The following is a 15,133-nucleotide window of genomic DNA, read 5'->3' on the forward strand; positions in this document are numbered from 1 at the left end:
GCCAAAAACTGGAAAAAACTCCAACAAAGGCCATTAACAGATAAATGGATTAAACAAATTGTGGCATATTCATTCATGGAATACCACTCAGCAACAAAGGGGATGAACTACTAATGAGCTACATGCGACAGCAAGGAGGAATCCTCACAGACGTCATGATGAACAAAAGAAGTCACACACACAAGGGCGCACACTGTACGATTCCATTTATGCAAGTTCTAGAAGAGGCAACACTAATTTACGGTGACAAAAATCAGAATAGTGGCTGCCTCCAACCTTGAGGGAGACTGAGAAGGGACACGAGGGGATTCTCTGGGGAGAATATCCTATATCCTGAGATTGGTACACGGATTTCACAGGTGGATGCGATTGTCAAAACTCATCCAATTGTATGTTTATAATCTATGCATTTTATTGTATGTAAATTACACCTCAATATAATTGATATAAAAATATTATGTATTTAAATGAAAAAAATAAGTTTGAGAGCGCAAATTTTAAAATTAGGACATTTACAATAAACGAGAAGGCAACAACGCAAAACAAATGCCATGGTTTTCACTTCTGTCCTAAATTTTTAAAACAGTGGTAATGAACAATTCAAGGAGAGATCTTTGTTGCTGTGTAGTTTGGCTGCAGGCAGATGAAAGGAGTTAGGAATGGTGCTGGGTAGTTGCTAAGTAGATGCCATGCCCTTTACAGATCAAAGGAGAACATCAAAGATCAGTGTCCTCTGAAACATTCCTGGCAGGTTTCTTAGAAAACAAAACAGCCCAGCAAATAATGAAAAATGCTGGCTGAATGAGTGCCTCTCGATAACAATAAATCTCCAGAGAGAAGCTAATAATTCACATAGACTCCCTGAGATTCTAGATTAATATCAAGATGTTGCATTCAAACACTGAAATTCTGAACTCTGTCTAAAGAGAAAAACTTGGGAGGGGGGAGGGAGTGGCGGCAGGAGAGTCCAAATTTATTTCTCTCGTAAGCATTTGGCTTGTTCAAGTTCCTCCCTGCTCTGCCCACCAATTACAGATGCTGCTAGCAAAGAAAATCCTGACCATGGCTTTGCAGAAATGGAAGACTCTCAGGAAGCCCTGTAATCGAGATTCAGGCTGCCCTACATCCCCAGGAGGGTTGTCAGAATTCAGGATGCCCAGCTAAATCTGAACTAGCCAATCATTCTTCAATATAAGTATGTCCCATGTGTGTCCCATACTTATACTAAAAAATTATTTACTGTTTATCTGAAATCCAAATTTCACTGTGCATTTTTTATCTTTATTTGCTGAATCTGGCACTACTACTCAAAGGTAAAGGATCCCCAACAGATTCCAAACTCCCATAGTAAGCATCTTTCTGGTTGGGGCTCTACGTGCTGGGAAAGGCTGGGTCTCTGAGGAGTTTCTGATAAATGTCGTTCGTCTTGATACCCTGTTAGTTACAGGCCCATGTAGAGCCTTTTCAGTTCATCATGAGAGGAGGAATGTTCACTTTCATTCACTGTACATTGCTGTAATAGCTAAAGAATTGACTTGGTAACTCATTTTCCCCACAGAAAAACAGCCCAGTAGATAAGCGTCTTTTTGCAGACTGCTTCTGAGTGACACAATTTTTATTTTGCCCTGATTTGTGGGAGGCTTTCAAAAATGAAATCTCTCTCTTCAGCTTGCAGAGACATGCCTTGCCTGTACACTATCAGCACATTTAGTGATTTAAAAAAAAAAAATTTCTCTAACACTTTACACCATACCAAAAGGACATTTTATACTGATCCATTAACGCTCATTCAAGAACCTCAAGACACTTTACAACAATATGATGACACACACAGGATGAGTAAATCAAGGGACTTCCTTTTTTTTCTCCCCCTGAGGAAGATTTGCCTGAGCTAACATCCGTTGCCAATCTTCCTCTTTTTGTATATGAGCTGCCACCACAGCATGGCCGCTGACAGACGAGTGGTGTAGGTCCATGCCTGGGAACCAAACCGAGGCCGCTGAAGTGGAGTGCGCCAAACTCAACCACTAGGCCACTGGGGCTAGCCCAAGGGACTTCCATTTTTTAAGTTATTTAGTATTATGGACACAGTCTAGACAGTATGTCCCCTCTGATGCCAAGCACTAAAGTTAGATTCCATTCACTAGTAGAGAAGAAAAGTCACACTGTACGCTTTCTTCCTTACCGGAAAAGAGAAATCATATAATTGCTTGGAAAGAGAACACTTTAAATAAAAGCTGAGTGGTGGAATACTGACCCACACAGCTCTGTTTAGAGTATACTCTCTAGTTGAGGTTGAAAGAAAAAAACTGGCACTCACTCTGCTCTCCAGGGACAAGGTCGAGAGAACTTCAAGGTTGATGACCCCTAACTGAGCCTCTCAACTCCTCAAAAGACGAGACGGAGAACAGAAACACCTGGGAAAGACACTGATGACTGCTTCACAGCCATGAATCTGGGATAAACTTGTCAACTACTATTAATTGATAGTGTCACAAATTTTAATTATCATAATAGCTCAGGAGATTGCCATATTTACCTTAGGTTATAATAAGAGGAAAGATCAGAATGAAACTAAAGAGTGACATGAATTATCAAAACTCACGTTTAGAGGGGCTTTATGAGCTGGTCTGGTCCACTCCCTAATCCTCTTCTGACAGTGTCACACCAACTATTCAAGAAGAAAAAATATCTACCCTATTTTTAGAGACCTACAATGAAGAGGAGTCCACAGCCAGGATTTTAGCTCAACTCCAGTTTTTCATGCTATATTCATAACCCATTACCACATCTGGTCATCCTGAAAGATATTAATAACACCTGTCATAACCACCTCAAAGAATCAGAATAAGGAACAAACATGATAAAATACAGAAACACTGCAAGCTAACTGTAAAAATGTTTATTCCCTGGGTTAAGGCTATATTCTTCTTTAAGGTCACTGTTAAAATGGAGGTTAGCCCCTTGCAAATGTCATTCTACTCCAAACTGGAGTCTCGTGAGATTAACATGAACTGAACTGGTGGGAGGAAAAATCCACTGTGAAGAATGTATGCCATGAGCTGGGCCTTGAAAACCACACTGTCTATTCTAAAGTTTTGTTGCCGAGAGTCAAGACCTAACCCCCACAGCAGAGTATCACCCTACCCACCCGGGATGCTGGGAGACCCCAGACGCTGAGCTCAGCAAGCATCCCACTCAATATACCCCGATATCCTTTGCTTCCAGTACAAAGGATAGCCAGGTAACTTTTAAAAGATTTATGTGCCAAAGTGCATAACTACATTCTTATATATCTAACACACTATCAGCCATTTGCTATTAACATGCTTCTGAAGAGATGGGAATCCTAGTTCTGCTATAATATGACAACTTCTGATTCATATTATTATTATTTTTTTTTTGAGGAATATTAGCCCTGAGCTAACTACAGCCAGTCCTCCTCTTTTTGCTGAGGAAGCCTGGCCCTGAGCTAACATCCGTGCCCATCTTCCTCTACTTTAATATGTGGCATGCCTACCACAGCAAAAGTCATCAGGGCCAATCTTCCTTACCAAAAGAAAAAAAAAGCATTAGGCCGGCTCTGTGGCCAAGTGGTTAAGTTTGCACGCTCTGCTTCGGCGGCCCAGGGTTTCACCAGTTCAGACCCTGAGTGCAGACATGCCACTGCTCATCAGGCCATGCTGAGGTGGCGTCCCACATGTCCCAACTAGAAGGACCTACAACTAAAAATAAACATCTACGTATTTGAGGGCTTAGGAGAGAAAAAGGAAAAATAAAATATTTTTTTTAAAAAAAAGACTCCAGTGAATTTCTCAAAAAGGAAGAAGTATATATGACTTCTTGGTAAGAGATCTGAATTAGCTTAATAAAAAATACACATGGTGTAATCTGTTTTTCCTGATTTAGAGATTCTAAGATATTGGTATAATCTTTACTAGTTGAAGTCATGTTCCAATCAATACCAATATAAGCATTAATAAAGGACAAGGCAATTCCTTTAGTCTAGACCAGCGGTTCTCCACCACATCAGACCCAAAGCTCCCTTTATTACTGCCCCCAAAATCTTCTGAAACCTAATTCATAGATAACATTACCCACCCATATAGGATTTTAAAGTCGACAAAATGCTCTTTTCTATGAAATGAAAGAAATTTATAATAATATGTATTTCAATATGCAAATGCTCAGCCATGACTATTCAAGAAGACACAATTAAGGAAGGAAATGCTTATTCCAAGGATCAGAAAGCAAATGTTGTGTCTAGGCCCCTGAACTGAGGCCTCCCATCAGCACTTCAGGGCAAATCCCAGATCTGCTGGGACTGAATCAAGTCTTGATTTTTCTGCTCAGAGTAACCAAGACTGAAAATATCGCCATATCCAGAGACCATTAAGGACCATGTAATGGGGACCTGCCCGGTGGCGCAGAGGTTAAGTTCGCACGTTCTGCTTCTCGGCAGCCGGGGGTTCGCTGGTTTGGATCCCCGGTGCGGACATGGCACCGCTTGGCATGCCATGCTGTGGTAGGTGTCCCACATATAAAGTAGAGGAAGATGGGCACGATGTTAGCTCAGGGCCAGGCTCCCTCAGCAAAAAAGAGGAGGACTGGCAGTAGTTAGCTCAGGGCTAATCTTCCTCAAAAAAAAGAAAAAGAAAAAGGACCATGTAATCATGGACAATTTGGGCAGAAGAGGGAAGTGTGCTGGGGCAGGCTCCACAGGAAAAGTTCCTCCACTGGAGGTTTTGTGAGGTCACGGTCAGGTAGTAAGGGATCAACAGGCCAGGCTAGGAAATTTCCATTTCCACACCTCCTTAAACACACAAAGTGCTCCCTCCATCCTCCACGAACTCTTGACAGATTCTGAGCTGGCCCCGTTCCACGTCTGCCGTCACAGCTGGCGTGTTCCTAGGAATATGCTGCTGCTTCTATCCTGACTTCTAAAAGTACCAAACGGTGGACTAGGAAATGTATTTTGTTATTATCTAATTTTTGCCTTCATTTTAGAGGTTGGTAAGTTTAGTCTCGTTCAGAGTCATAAAGATTGCTAAAAGTAGAGTTGGAGGTCCCTTCATTTCCAGGCCAGGATTGTGTTCACTCTACCACATTTAAAGAAAATAAGCTTAATATTAAGAGATCCTTTTGAGAAACTGAAACCTAAGGAAAACAAACAACAGAAATTTAAAAGATAGACTCTGCCTGAAATTCCCCACCGTCCTTTTCAGAGCTTCACGCAGTTTCTCTGAAATCAAGCAGTTAAAAAGATTAGTAGATATGCAATATAATGGGTAACTCTTTTCATGACAAAAGGTTTTTTTAACGGTGGCCTAGCATTCCACTATTTGGATGTTCTGCATTTTGTTTAATCGACTGCTTCTTATTGGATATCTAGGCTATTTCTTTTTTCTATTATTCATTTAATGGATTTTAAATTATTAATGAATCAATGAGAAATGTTTATATTCATCCAATTAAAAAAAACTGTCAAAGGATAAAAACACAAAAAGGACAAAGAAAGCAACCCCATTTGTAAGGTTAAGAGTCAGAGTTTTAAAAACAGGAAAAAAACTCTACACACAGAATTGTCTTTTTAGAATACACCAAGAGTCAACCATTTCTTCTTCTTTATTCAACTATTAAATATTATCCTAAATAACCATGCAGATTCATAATGAAAAATTACCTGCATTTAAAATATACAGTCCCTTCATGGCTTCCATCATGCTTTCCTCTCTCGGGATTGTCCCATTCCACTCCTAACCAGAATCCTAGCAGAATGAGAAAAACCAAATGAGCAATAAATGATGACAGAGATAATGCTCCATTTTTCTGCAAGCAAATACAGTTTGCAATAGAAACCATATCACACAGACACAACTGGGGGAGAAAGAAATGTCTTTGGGAAGGAACAAGTTAACCTTAGACTCAGGACTTCAATCACCAAATGCAATAGCATATTTGGCTTAAAAAACCAACAAAAACAAAAATCACAATTTAGAAAACAACAATGCCTTAAATTTATTGAGCACTTACTAAATGACAGAAACTCTTATTTGCATTATCTCATGTTATCCTTACAACAATTTCATCTTTGTAAAGGAAGTATTATTATCCTCTTTTTACCAGTTCCTGGACAAACACACATTTTTTTGAGTCCTGGTCTAGTAATCTGCTTTGCATAAAATAAAATTCTCTCTATATACAGTATTCTTATTCAATAAAGGTAAAATAACTTGCCCAAAGTCACACATCTTCAAATTCAAGTCATTCTAACTCTAGAAGTCAAAACTTACCCATCATACTATGCCATCTTTTTTTTATTATTGAGTTCATAATAGTTTACATCAACATAAGATTTCAGTTGTACGTTATTTCTTGACGGTCACTACATAAGTGCTCCCCTTCACCCCCTGTGCCCACCCCCCACCCCCCTTCCCTGGTAACTGAACTGTTTTCTTTGTCCATGTGTTTGTTTATATTCTACATATGAGTGAAATCATGGTGTTTGTCTTTCTCAGACTGGCTTATTTCACTTAGCATAATTCCCTCCAGGTCCTTCCATGTCATTGCAAATGGGATGAATTTGTCTTTTTTTATGGCTGATTCATATGATGCTATCTTTAATTCATATCTAATATTTGCATAGCACCTTACAGTTTTTAGAGCATTTTCTTTATCTTCTCTCCTCCCTTATGTTATGTATACAGCACTGTGCTAGGTGCAAAAATAATTAAGACAGAGAGTTTCACATCTGAATCTATCTTCCTGCTGAGAACAACTAGAAAAGCTGGATAAACTATTTTTAAAAATCATTTTACACAAACTAGGATGGTCAATGTCAAAAAACAAAACAAAACAGAAAATAACAAGGGTTGGCAAGGATGTGAAGAAATTGGAACTCTTCTGCATTGCTGTACTTAATACCACTGAATTACTACTTAAAAATGGTTAAAATGGTAAATTTAGTTATGTATAATTTACCACAATTTAAAAAATAGGCATACACATAAAATGTCTCTTTGAAAGCACCAAGAGCTAACAAGGCAGTGAAGAATTACAAAGCTAATACTCGGGAGAAGAGGGAAACCCAAAGGCTTGAACTTTTAGAGCAACTTTTTCCCCTTGAGGCATCTGCTGATTCTGGTAGAAAAAGCTGAAAAACTAAAAAGCTGACGAGAGCTTTGGACAGATTTGAAGTGCTAAGAGATCAATACTGAAACTCATAGCCTCTTGGGAAGATGGAGATCGCTGAGCAACTTTCTAGGTTTGTGCTGGGGCTTGAAATGCCTTCATCCCAAGAGTAAGGAGGAACCAACTCTAAAGAGACTGGCCCTTGTAGAGATGGAAGGCCGACTCGAAATCATCTCATTCCCAGACTCGTTTAGAGCGGTCTGGGATTGCTACTGACCCTCGCCATCTGCCAGAGGAAACTTTAGTCCTCTCTGGAGGAAGACAACACCACGGAAAAGTTCAAACTGTAATTTTTCATAATCAGTATCTGGCACTCAAACAAAAATAACCAAGCATAGAAAAAGATAAGACTATATGAAAACCAAGAAAAACAACAGCCAGCAGAAATAGATCCATCAGGCATCTGCAAAGCGGAGTTTTAACTATGTTTAATATTTTCAAGAAAACAAAAGATAAACTTGAGAATTTCAGCAGAAAATTTTAAAACTATGTTTTTAACACGCTAAATGGAAATTCTGGGACTGAAAATTTCAATAATTCAAATTATAATCCAATGGATAGAATTTTACAACAGATTATATGTAATGAGGGAAAAAAACAGGTCTGAAAAAAATATATACAGAAGGAAGCACAGTGACAAGTGATGAGAAACACAAACTAGGGTATAAAAGACATAGAAGATACAATGAAAAGGTCTACCATATCTATAACTGGAGTCCCAAAAAGAAAGTAGAGAGGGCTGGCCCCGTGGCCGAGTGGTTAAGTTCGCGCGCTCCGCTGCAGGCGGCCCAGTGTTTCGTCGGTTCGAATCCTGGGCGCAGACATGGCACTGCTCGTCAGACCACGCTGAGGCAGCGTCCCACATGCCACAACTAGAGGAACCCACAACGAAGAATACACAACTATGTACCGGGGGGCTTTGGGAAGAAAAAGGAAAAAATAAAATCTTTAAAAAAAAAAAAAAAAAAAAAAGAAAGTAGAGAGAGATCATGGAAGAAGCAATCTTTGAAATACGACTGAGACTATTACTAATGACTAATTAGTCTAATGACTAATGACTAATTACTAATGACTGAAAACAAAACTAAGGAAAGCCATCAAGCCACAAATTTAAGAAGCTCTAAGAACAACAAATTGTAAAAATGCAAAGAAAACCACACCCAGGGATATTATAGTAAAATTGCCACATACGTAAGACAAAAAGAAAAATCTTAAAATAGCTCAGGATAGGGGAGAGGAAACAGATTATCACCAAAGGAGAACGACCAGACCAAAAGCTGACTTTTCCATAGAAACAGCAAAAGCAAGAAGACAAATGAATGATATCTTCAAAATACTGAAAGAAAATAATGGTGATCTGGAACACTGTAATTGGTGAAAATATCCTTCAAAAAAGTGAAGGCAAACAAGGGGCTCTGAATGAACAAATCCATCTTGAAAAATAAGAATAAAGTCAGAGGACTCACACTTTCCATTTTCAAAACTTACTACAAAACTGCTGTGATCAAAACAATGTGGTACTGGCATAAAGTTAGATATATAGAATTGAGAGTCCAGGAATAAACCCATACATGGTCATTTGATTTTGAACAAAGGTTCCAAGTCCACTCAAAGGACAGCGTCCTCAACAAATAGTGCTGAGACAACTAGATATCCACATGCGAAAGAATGAATTTAGACTCCTACCTCACATCATATATGAAAATTAACTCAACACAGATCAACAACCTAAGTATAAGAACTAAAATCATAAAACTCTTAGAAGAAAACTTTGAGGTAAATCTTCATGACCATGGATTTGGCAATGGATTCTTAGATATGACACCAAAACACAAGCAACAAAAGAAAAAATAGATAAATTGGACTTCATAAAAATTAAACACTTTTGTACATCAAAGGACATTATCAAGAACGAGAAAAGACAACCTATAGAATGGGAGAAAATATTTGTAAATCACAAACCTGATAAGGGCTTAATATCTAGAATATATAACAAAGTCCTAAAACTCAACAGCAAAAAGACAACCCAACTGAAACATGAACAAAGGACTTGAATAGTCATTTCTCCAAAGAAGATAAACAAATGGCCAATGAACCCATGAAAAGATGCTCAACATCATTAATCATTAGGGAAAGGCAAATAAAAACCACAATGAGATACCACTTTGCACCTACCAGGATGGCTATAATCAAAACAATGTAAAGTAACAAGTGTTAACAAGGATGTAGAGAATTTGAAACACTCATACACCACTGGTGGGAAGGTAAAATGGTGTTGCCACTGTGGAAAACAGGTTGGTGGTCCCTCAAAAAGCTAAAGAGAATTATCATACGATCTGGCAATTCTACCTATAGGTACATAAACAAAAGCACTGAAATAGGGACTCAAACAGATACCTGTACACCATTATTCACTGCAGCATTACTTACAATAGCCAAAAGGTAGAAATAACCCAAATGTCCATCAACACATGAACAGAAAAACAAGATGTGATGTACATACAATGGAATAGTATTCAGCCATAAAAAGGAATGAAGCCCTCACACATGCTACACGGATGAACTTTGAAGACATCATGCTAAGTGAAATAAGTCATCCCAAAAGGACAAATGCTGTATGAGTCTACTTATATGAGGCACCTAAAGTCGTCACTATTTAACTGTACACTTAAAAATAGTTAAGATGGTAAATTTTACTTTATATATGTTTTACCACAAATAAATAATTTAAAATGTTAAAATGGTTAGAGGAGAGGGAGAGATGAATAAGCAAAGCAGAGAGTCTTTAGGGCAGTGAACCTACTCTGTATGTTACATGTCATTATAAATTTGTCCAAAACCCATAGAATACATGACACTGAGAGCGAACTCCAATATGTCCACTCAGCAGATGAGATCCTCTGCTCGGTGGTGGCTGAGTGGTTAAATACACCTGCTCTCCTTTGGTGGCCCAGGGTTTCACTGGTTCGGATCTTGGGCACCAGCATGCCACCGCTCATCAAGCCATGCTGAGGAGGCGTCCCACATAGCACAACCAGAAGGACCTACAACTAGAATATACAACTATGTACTGGGGGTTTGGGGAGAAGAAGGAGGCAAAAAAAAAAAAAGATTCTCTGCTCATTTTTTAATCGGATTTTTTTTTTTTTTGCTATTGAGGGTGAGTTCTTTATGTATTTTGGATATTAACCCCTTATCAGGTATATGATTTGCAAATATTTTCTCCCTTTCCACTTTGTTGGTGGTTTCCTTTGCTGTGCAGAAGGTTTTTAGTTTGATGTAGTCCCACTTGCTTATTTTTGCTTTTGTTCCCTTTGCTTTTGGTGTCATCTCATGTAAACTATGGACTTAGAGTGGTAACAATCTATCAACATAGGTTCATCAATTGTAACACATGACCCAGTCTGGTAGGGGATGCTGCTAATGAGGGAGACTATGTATGTGTGAGGGCAGGAGGTGTACAGGAAGTCTGTGCACATTTATCATTCAGTTTTGCTGTGAACCTAAAACTAGTCTAAAAAATAAGGTCTATTTTAATAAAAATTGGCACCTGTGCTAACATCTGTTGCCAATCTTCTTTTTTTCTTCTTCTTCTTCTCCCCAAACTCTCCCAGTACATGGTTGTATATTCCAATCGTAGGTCCTTCTGGCTTTGCCACATGGGACGTCACCTCAGCGTGGCTTGATGAGTGATGCCATGTCTGCACCCAGGATCTGAACCAACGAAACCCTGAGCCGCTGAAGCAGAGCACACAAACTTAACCACTCGGCCATGGGGCCAGCCCCAATAAGGTCTATTGTAAAAAGGTTAAAATGGTAAATTGTATGTTATACATATTTTATGACAATTTAAAATGTTAATGAAAAAATGGTCAAAATGGCAAATTTCATGTTTTATATGTATGTAACCACAATTTTAAAATTAAGAAAAATGAAGGCAACATAAAGGCAATTTCAGCAAAGAAAAATTCATAGGGGTGATCCTCAAGGAGAAAGAAAATTATCCCAGATGGAAGCCTGAGGCTATAGAGGGGAATGAAGGGCAACAAAAAAGTAAATATATGGATGAATTAAACTAATATTGACGATATAAAGTAATAATAATTTCAGCTCTTTGGGTTTAAAACATACCTAGATGAAAATATCCCACACGAGTTAGGAAGTGGGTGAGTGGAATCAGTGTTCCAGTGTTCTAAGGTCTTTGCATGAGTCAGGAAGAGATAAAGTTACTAATTTTTATTAGACTTTTTTTTTTTGGTGAGGTAGATTGGCCCTGAGCTAACATCCATGCCAATCTTCCTCTATTTTGTATGTGGGATGCCACCACAGCACTGCTTGATGAGCAGTGTGTAGGTCTGCACCCAGGGTCCAAACCTGCAAACCCCAGGCTGCCAAAGAGGAGCACATAAAGTCAAAGATGCATGTTTTAATCTCTAGAGTAACCAGTAAACAATAAAAAATGTATAACTACCAAATTAATATAGAGGAAAAATAAAATAAGAAACAAAGAACAGAGCATAGGCAAGACAAATAGAAAGCAAATAGTAAGATGGTAGATAGAAACCCAAATTATCAACAATTAAGTGAACCAAAAATGGACTAAAGGTTGTGATTAAAAGACAGTGTGCAAAACCATTGTTGGATTTGATAGGGATTGCACTGAATCCACAGATTGCTTTGGGTATTATTGACATTTTAACAATATTAACTTTTCCAATCTGTGAACATGAGATGTCTTTCATTTATTTATGTCTTCTTAATTTCTTTCAGCAATGTTTTGTAGTTTTCATTGTACAAGTCTTTCTCCTCCTTAACCTCTTTGGTTAATTTAATTCCCAAGTATTTTATTCTTTTTGATAAATATACAATGGAATATTATTAAGCCTTAAAAACTAAGGAAATTCTGACACATGCAACAACATGGATGAACCTTGAGGACATTATGGTAAGTGAAATAAACCAGTCACAAAAGGACAAATATTGTATGATTCCACTTACACAAGGTGTGTAGAGTAGTCAAATTCACAGAGACAGAAAGTAGAGGTGGTTGCCAGGGAGCGGCGAGAGGGAGAATGAGAAACTATTCTTTTTTTTTTATTTTTCTATTTTTTGAGGAAGATTAGCCCTGAGCTAACTACTGCCAATCCTCCTCTTTTTGCTGAGGATGGCTGGCCCTGAGCTAACATCCATGCCCATCTTCCTCTACTTTATACATAGGATGCCTACCACAGCATGGCTTCTGCCAAGCGGTGCCATGTCCGCACCCGGGATCAGAACCTGCGAACCCCAGGCTGCTGAGAAGGGGAACGCGTGCACTTAACTGCTGTGCCACTGGGCTGGCCCCATGGGAAACTATTATTTAATGAGGACCAAGTTTCAGTTCAGGAAGTTAAAAAATGTTCTGGAGATGGATGATAATGATAGTTGCACAACAGTATGAATGTACCTAATGCCAATGAACTGTACACTTAAAAACGTAAATTTTATGGGAGCCAGTCCCCTGGCTGAGTGGTTAAAGTTCCACGGGCTCCACTTTGGCAGCCTGGGTTCATGGGTTGAGATCCCAGGTGCAGACCGACTCCACTCATCAGCCCTGCTGTGGTGGCGATCCACATTTAAAACAGAGGAAGACTGGCACAGATGTTAGCTCAGGGCTAAACCAAAATAACTAACTAAATAAATAAATAAATAAATAAATAAATTTTGTTATGTGTATTTTACTACAACAAAAAAATAAATAAAAACGCAAAGACTGAAATCACAGAGTAGGTTCTCTGAACACAACAGTGGAATTCAGCTGGAAATTAATAACACAAGTTCATCAGAAAATCTTCATGTTTAGAAAGTAAGTAATATCATTCTAAATTACCTTGCATCAAAAAAGAAAGCATAATATAAATCAGAAAATATTTTGAGCAGAATGATAATGAAAATACTACATATCAAAATTTGCGGACTGCAGCTAAAAGTTGCATTTGAGAGAAACTTATAGACTTAAATTTATACGTTAGACAAAAGATTGAAAATAATCAGCTGTCTCAAAATGTTAGGGGGAGAAAAAACAAGCAGATTAAACCTACAGAAAGTAGAAGGAAGTAAATAAGAAAGAGCAAAAACTGACAGGATAGTAAAATAAATAAGACAGTGCCTTGCCCCCACACATCTTCAAGTTTTCTAACAGGGATAGATGTGTAAACTAACAGTCACTACACAAAGAACAAATCTGGTATTAAAGTAGGTCTGCATGTTATGGCAGCACAGATAAGAAGCCAGGTAATATTGCTGGGGTGGTGTATGACACAGGGAAGTAGTAACATTTGAGGTAAACACTGAAGGGAAAATAGCTGAGGCAAGACAGTGAGAGTTCACGAGCCGTTTAGGGAACCTCAAAAAATCCAGGGTAGCTAGAGCTCAGAGGGTTGCAGGGGCACAGGGCAGGAGAAGAAGACAAAAGACCGTAAAAGAGGCTGAGCCCTAATGTAAAACTCTTGTACAACACGGAGAAGAGCCTGAACTTTATTTACCCTGCTTCCCCCCAGAGCCCTATTTAACAAGCTTGGAGAGATACACTGAGAGAGCTCAACTCTAAAGATAAGAAACTAAAGCTCAGAGAAAATGTGAGACTTGCTCAAGGGAAAACTGTTTCTCTAACCTCACAACACTTCTGACCCTGGATGTGGGTTCTCCCTCACCAAGCAATTCTCCAATTCTTGCTGGACACAGACTGCGTGTCCTGCAGTTTAACTCGATTCTGTACCAACTGCTCGGAGGTATGCAGACCCCACAGGTTAGGGGCTCAGTCCCACAAGACTGTCCCCACTTCAGATGCTAGTCACAAGTCCCAGGTTGTCACTTGTACTTCTCACCAACTGGTTATAAATCATGAATTTCCACATCCCTTCCTCAGGTTTGATAATTTGCTAGAAGGCTCACAGAACTCAGGGAAATACTTACTTACATTTACCGGTTTATTACAATATAAGGATATAATACAGGATACAGATGAATAGCTAGATAATGAGGTACAGATGGTGAGATTCAGAAGGGTCCTGAGTACAAGAGCCTGTCCCTACAGAGTTTGGGGGGCCCCACCGTCCCAGCATGTGGATGTGCTCACCAACCTGGAAGCTCTCCAAACCCTGCAGTTCAGGGATTTTCATGGCGACTTCAGCAAGTAGGCATGATTGATAATTAACTCAATCTCCAGTTCTACCTCCCTCCCTGGAGGATGTGGGTGGGGCTGAAAGTTTCCAGCTCCTAACTGTGGCGTGGTCTCTCTTGTGACCCGTCCCCACCCTGAAGCTATCCAGGGGCCCCAGCCACCAGTCTTTCATTAGCATACAAAAGACACTCATCATTCTGGAGATTCCAAGGGCCTTAGCAGCTCTAGTGTCAGGAACTGGGGCCAAAGACCAAACATTAAAACAAAAGATGCTCCTAGCACCCCTATCACTTAGGAAATTACATGGCTTTTAGGAACTCTGCGTCAGGAACTCAGGGCAGAGACCAAATATATATTTCTTATTATGTCATACTTGCCCAAAGAACACAGCAAAAAAGGACCAGACCCTGTACTAGCGCGCATACAATTCTTTTGTGTCCTAATCCACTTTTTGTCAGATAAAGGCCATTATATAAGAAAAAAATACAATTAATGTTATTTATCATAGAAACTATCTGAATGAGTTAATGGACATTACCAAGAAGAAAGCACAACACAAGGCCACTCTTTCACATGACAAAGAACAAGTCACTTCTCAAGCTGACACAGGTGGAAAGAGAAAGGCCAATATGCAATTGTGATTAGCCGAACTCTGATGAAGAATATCTATTGTTTGGCAACCTTTTACCCAGGAGCCAGTCCACTAAAGATAGGGTAGCAAGTACAAAAATCAGCACAGTGAGACAGCAGACAGAAGTGGTAGCTGGGCAGACTACCCCG

The 15,133-nt window shown here is 39.1% G+C and overlaps 1 protein-coding gene across 2 annotated transcripts in view; it reads right to left on the bottom strand.

Moving 5' to 3' along the window:
• TBCE (tubulin folding cofactor E) overlaps positions 1-15,133 on the bottom strand; it is a 70,373-nt gene that overhangs the window by 26,649 nt on the left and 28,591 nt on the right. For both annotated transcript variants that reach the window (XM_014846550.3, XM_014846551.3), the window contains one exon: positions 5,684-5,768. In XM_014846550.3, coding sequence (XP_014702036.2) covers positions 5,684-5,768 — 85 coding nt within the window. The remainder of the gene's footprint in view (positions 1-5,683; positions 5,769-15,133) is intronic.

The sequence above is a fragment of the Equus asinus genome, chromosome 2, assembly GCF_041296235.1.
Source record: "Equus asinus isolate D_3611 breed Donkey chromosome 2, EquAss-T2T_v2, whole genome shotgun sequence".
NCBI lineage: Eukaryota > Metazoa > Chordata > Mammalia > Perissodactyla > Equidae > Equus > Equus asinus.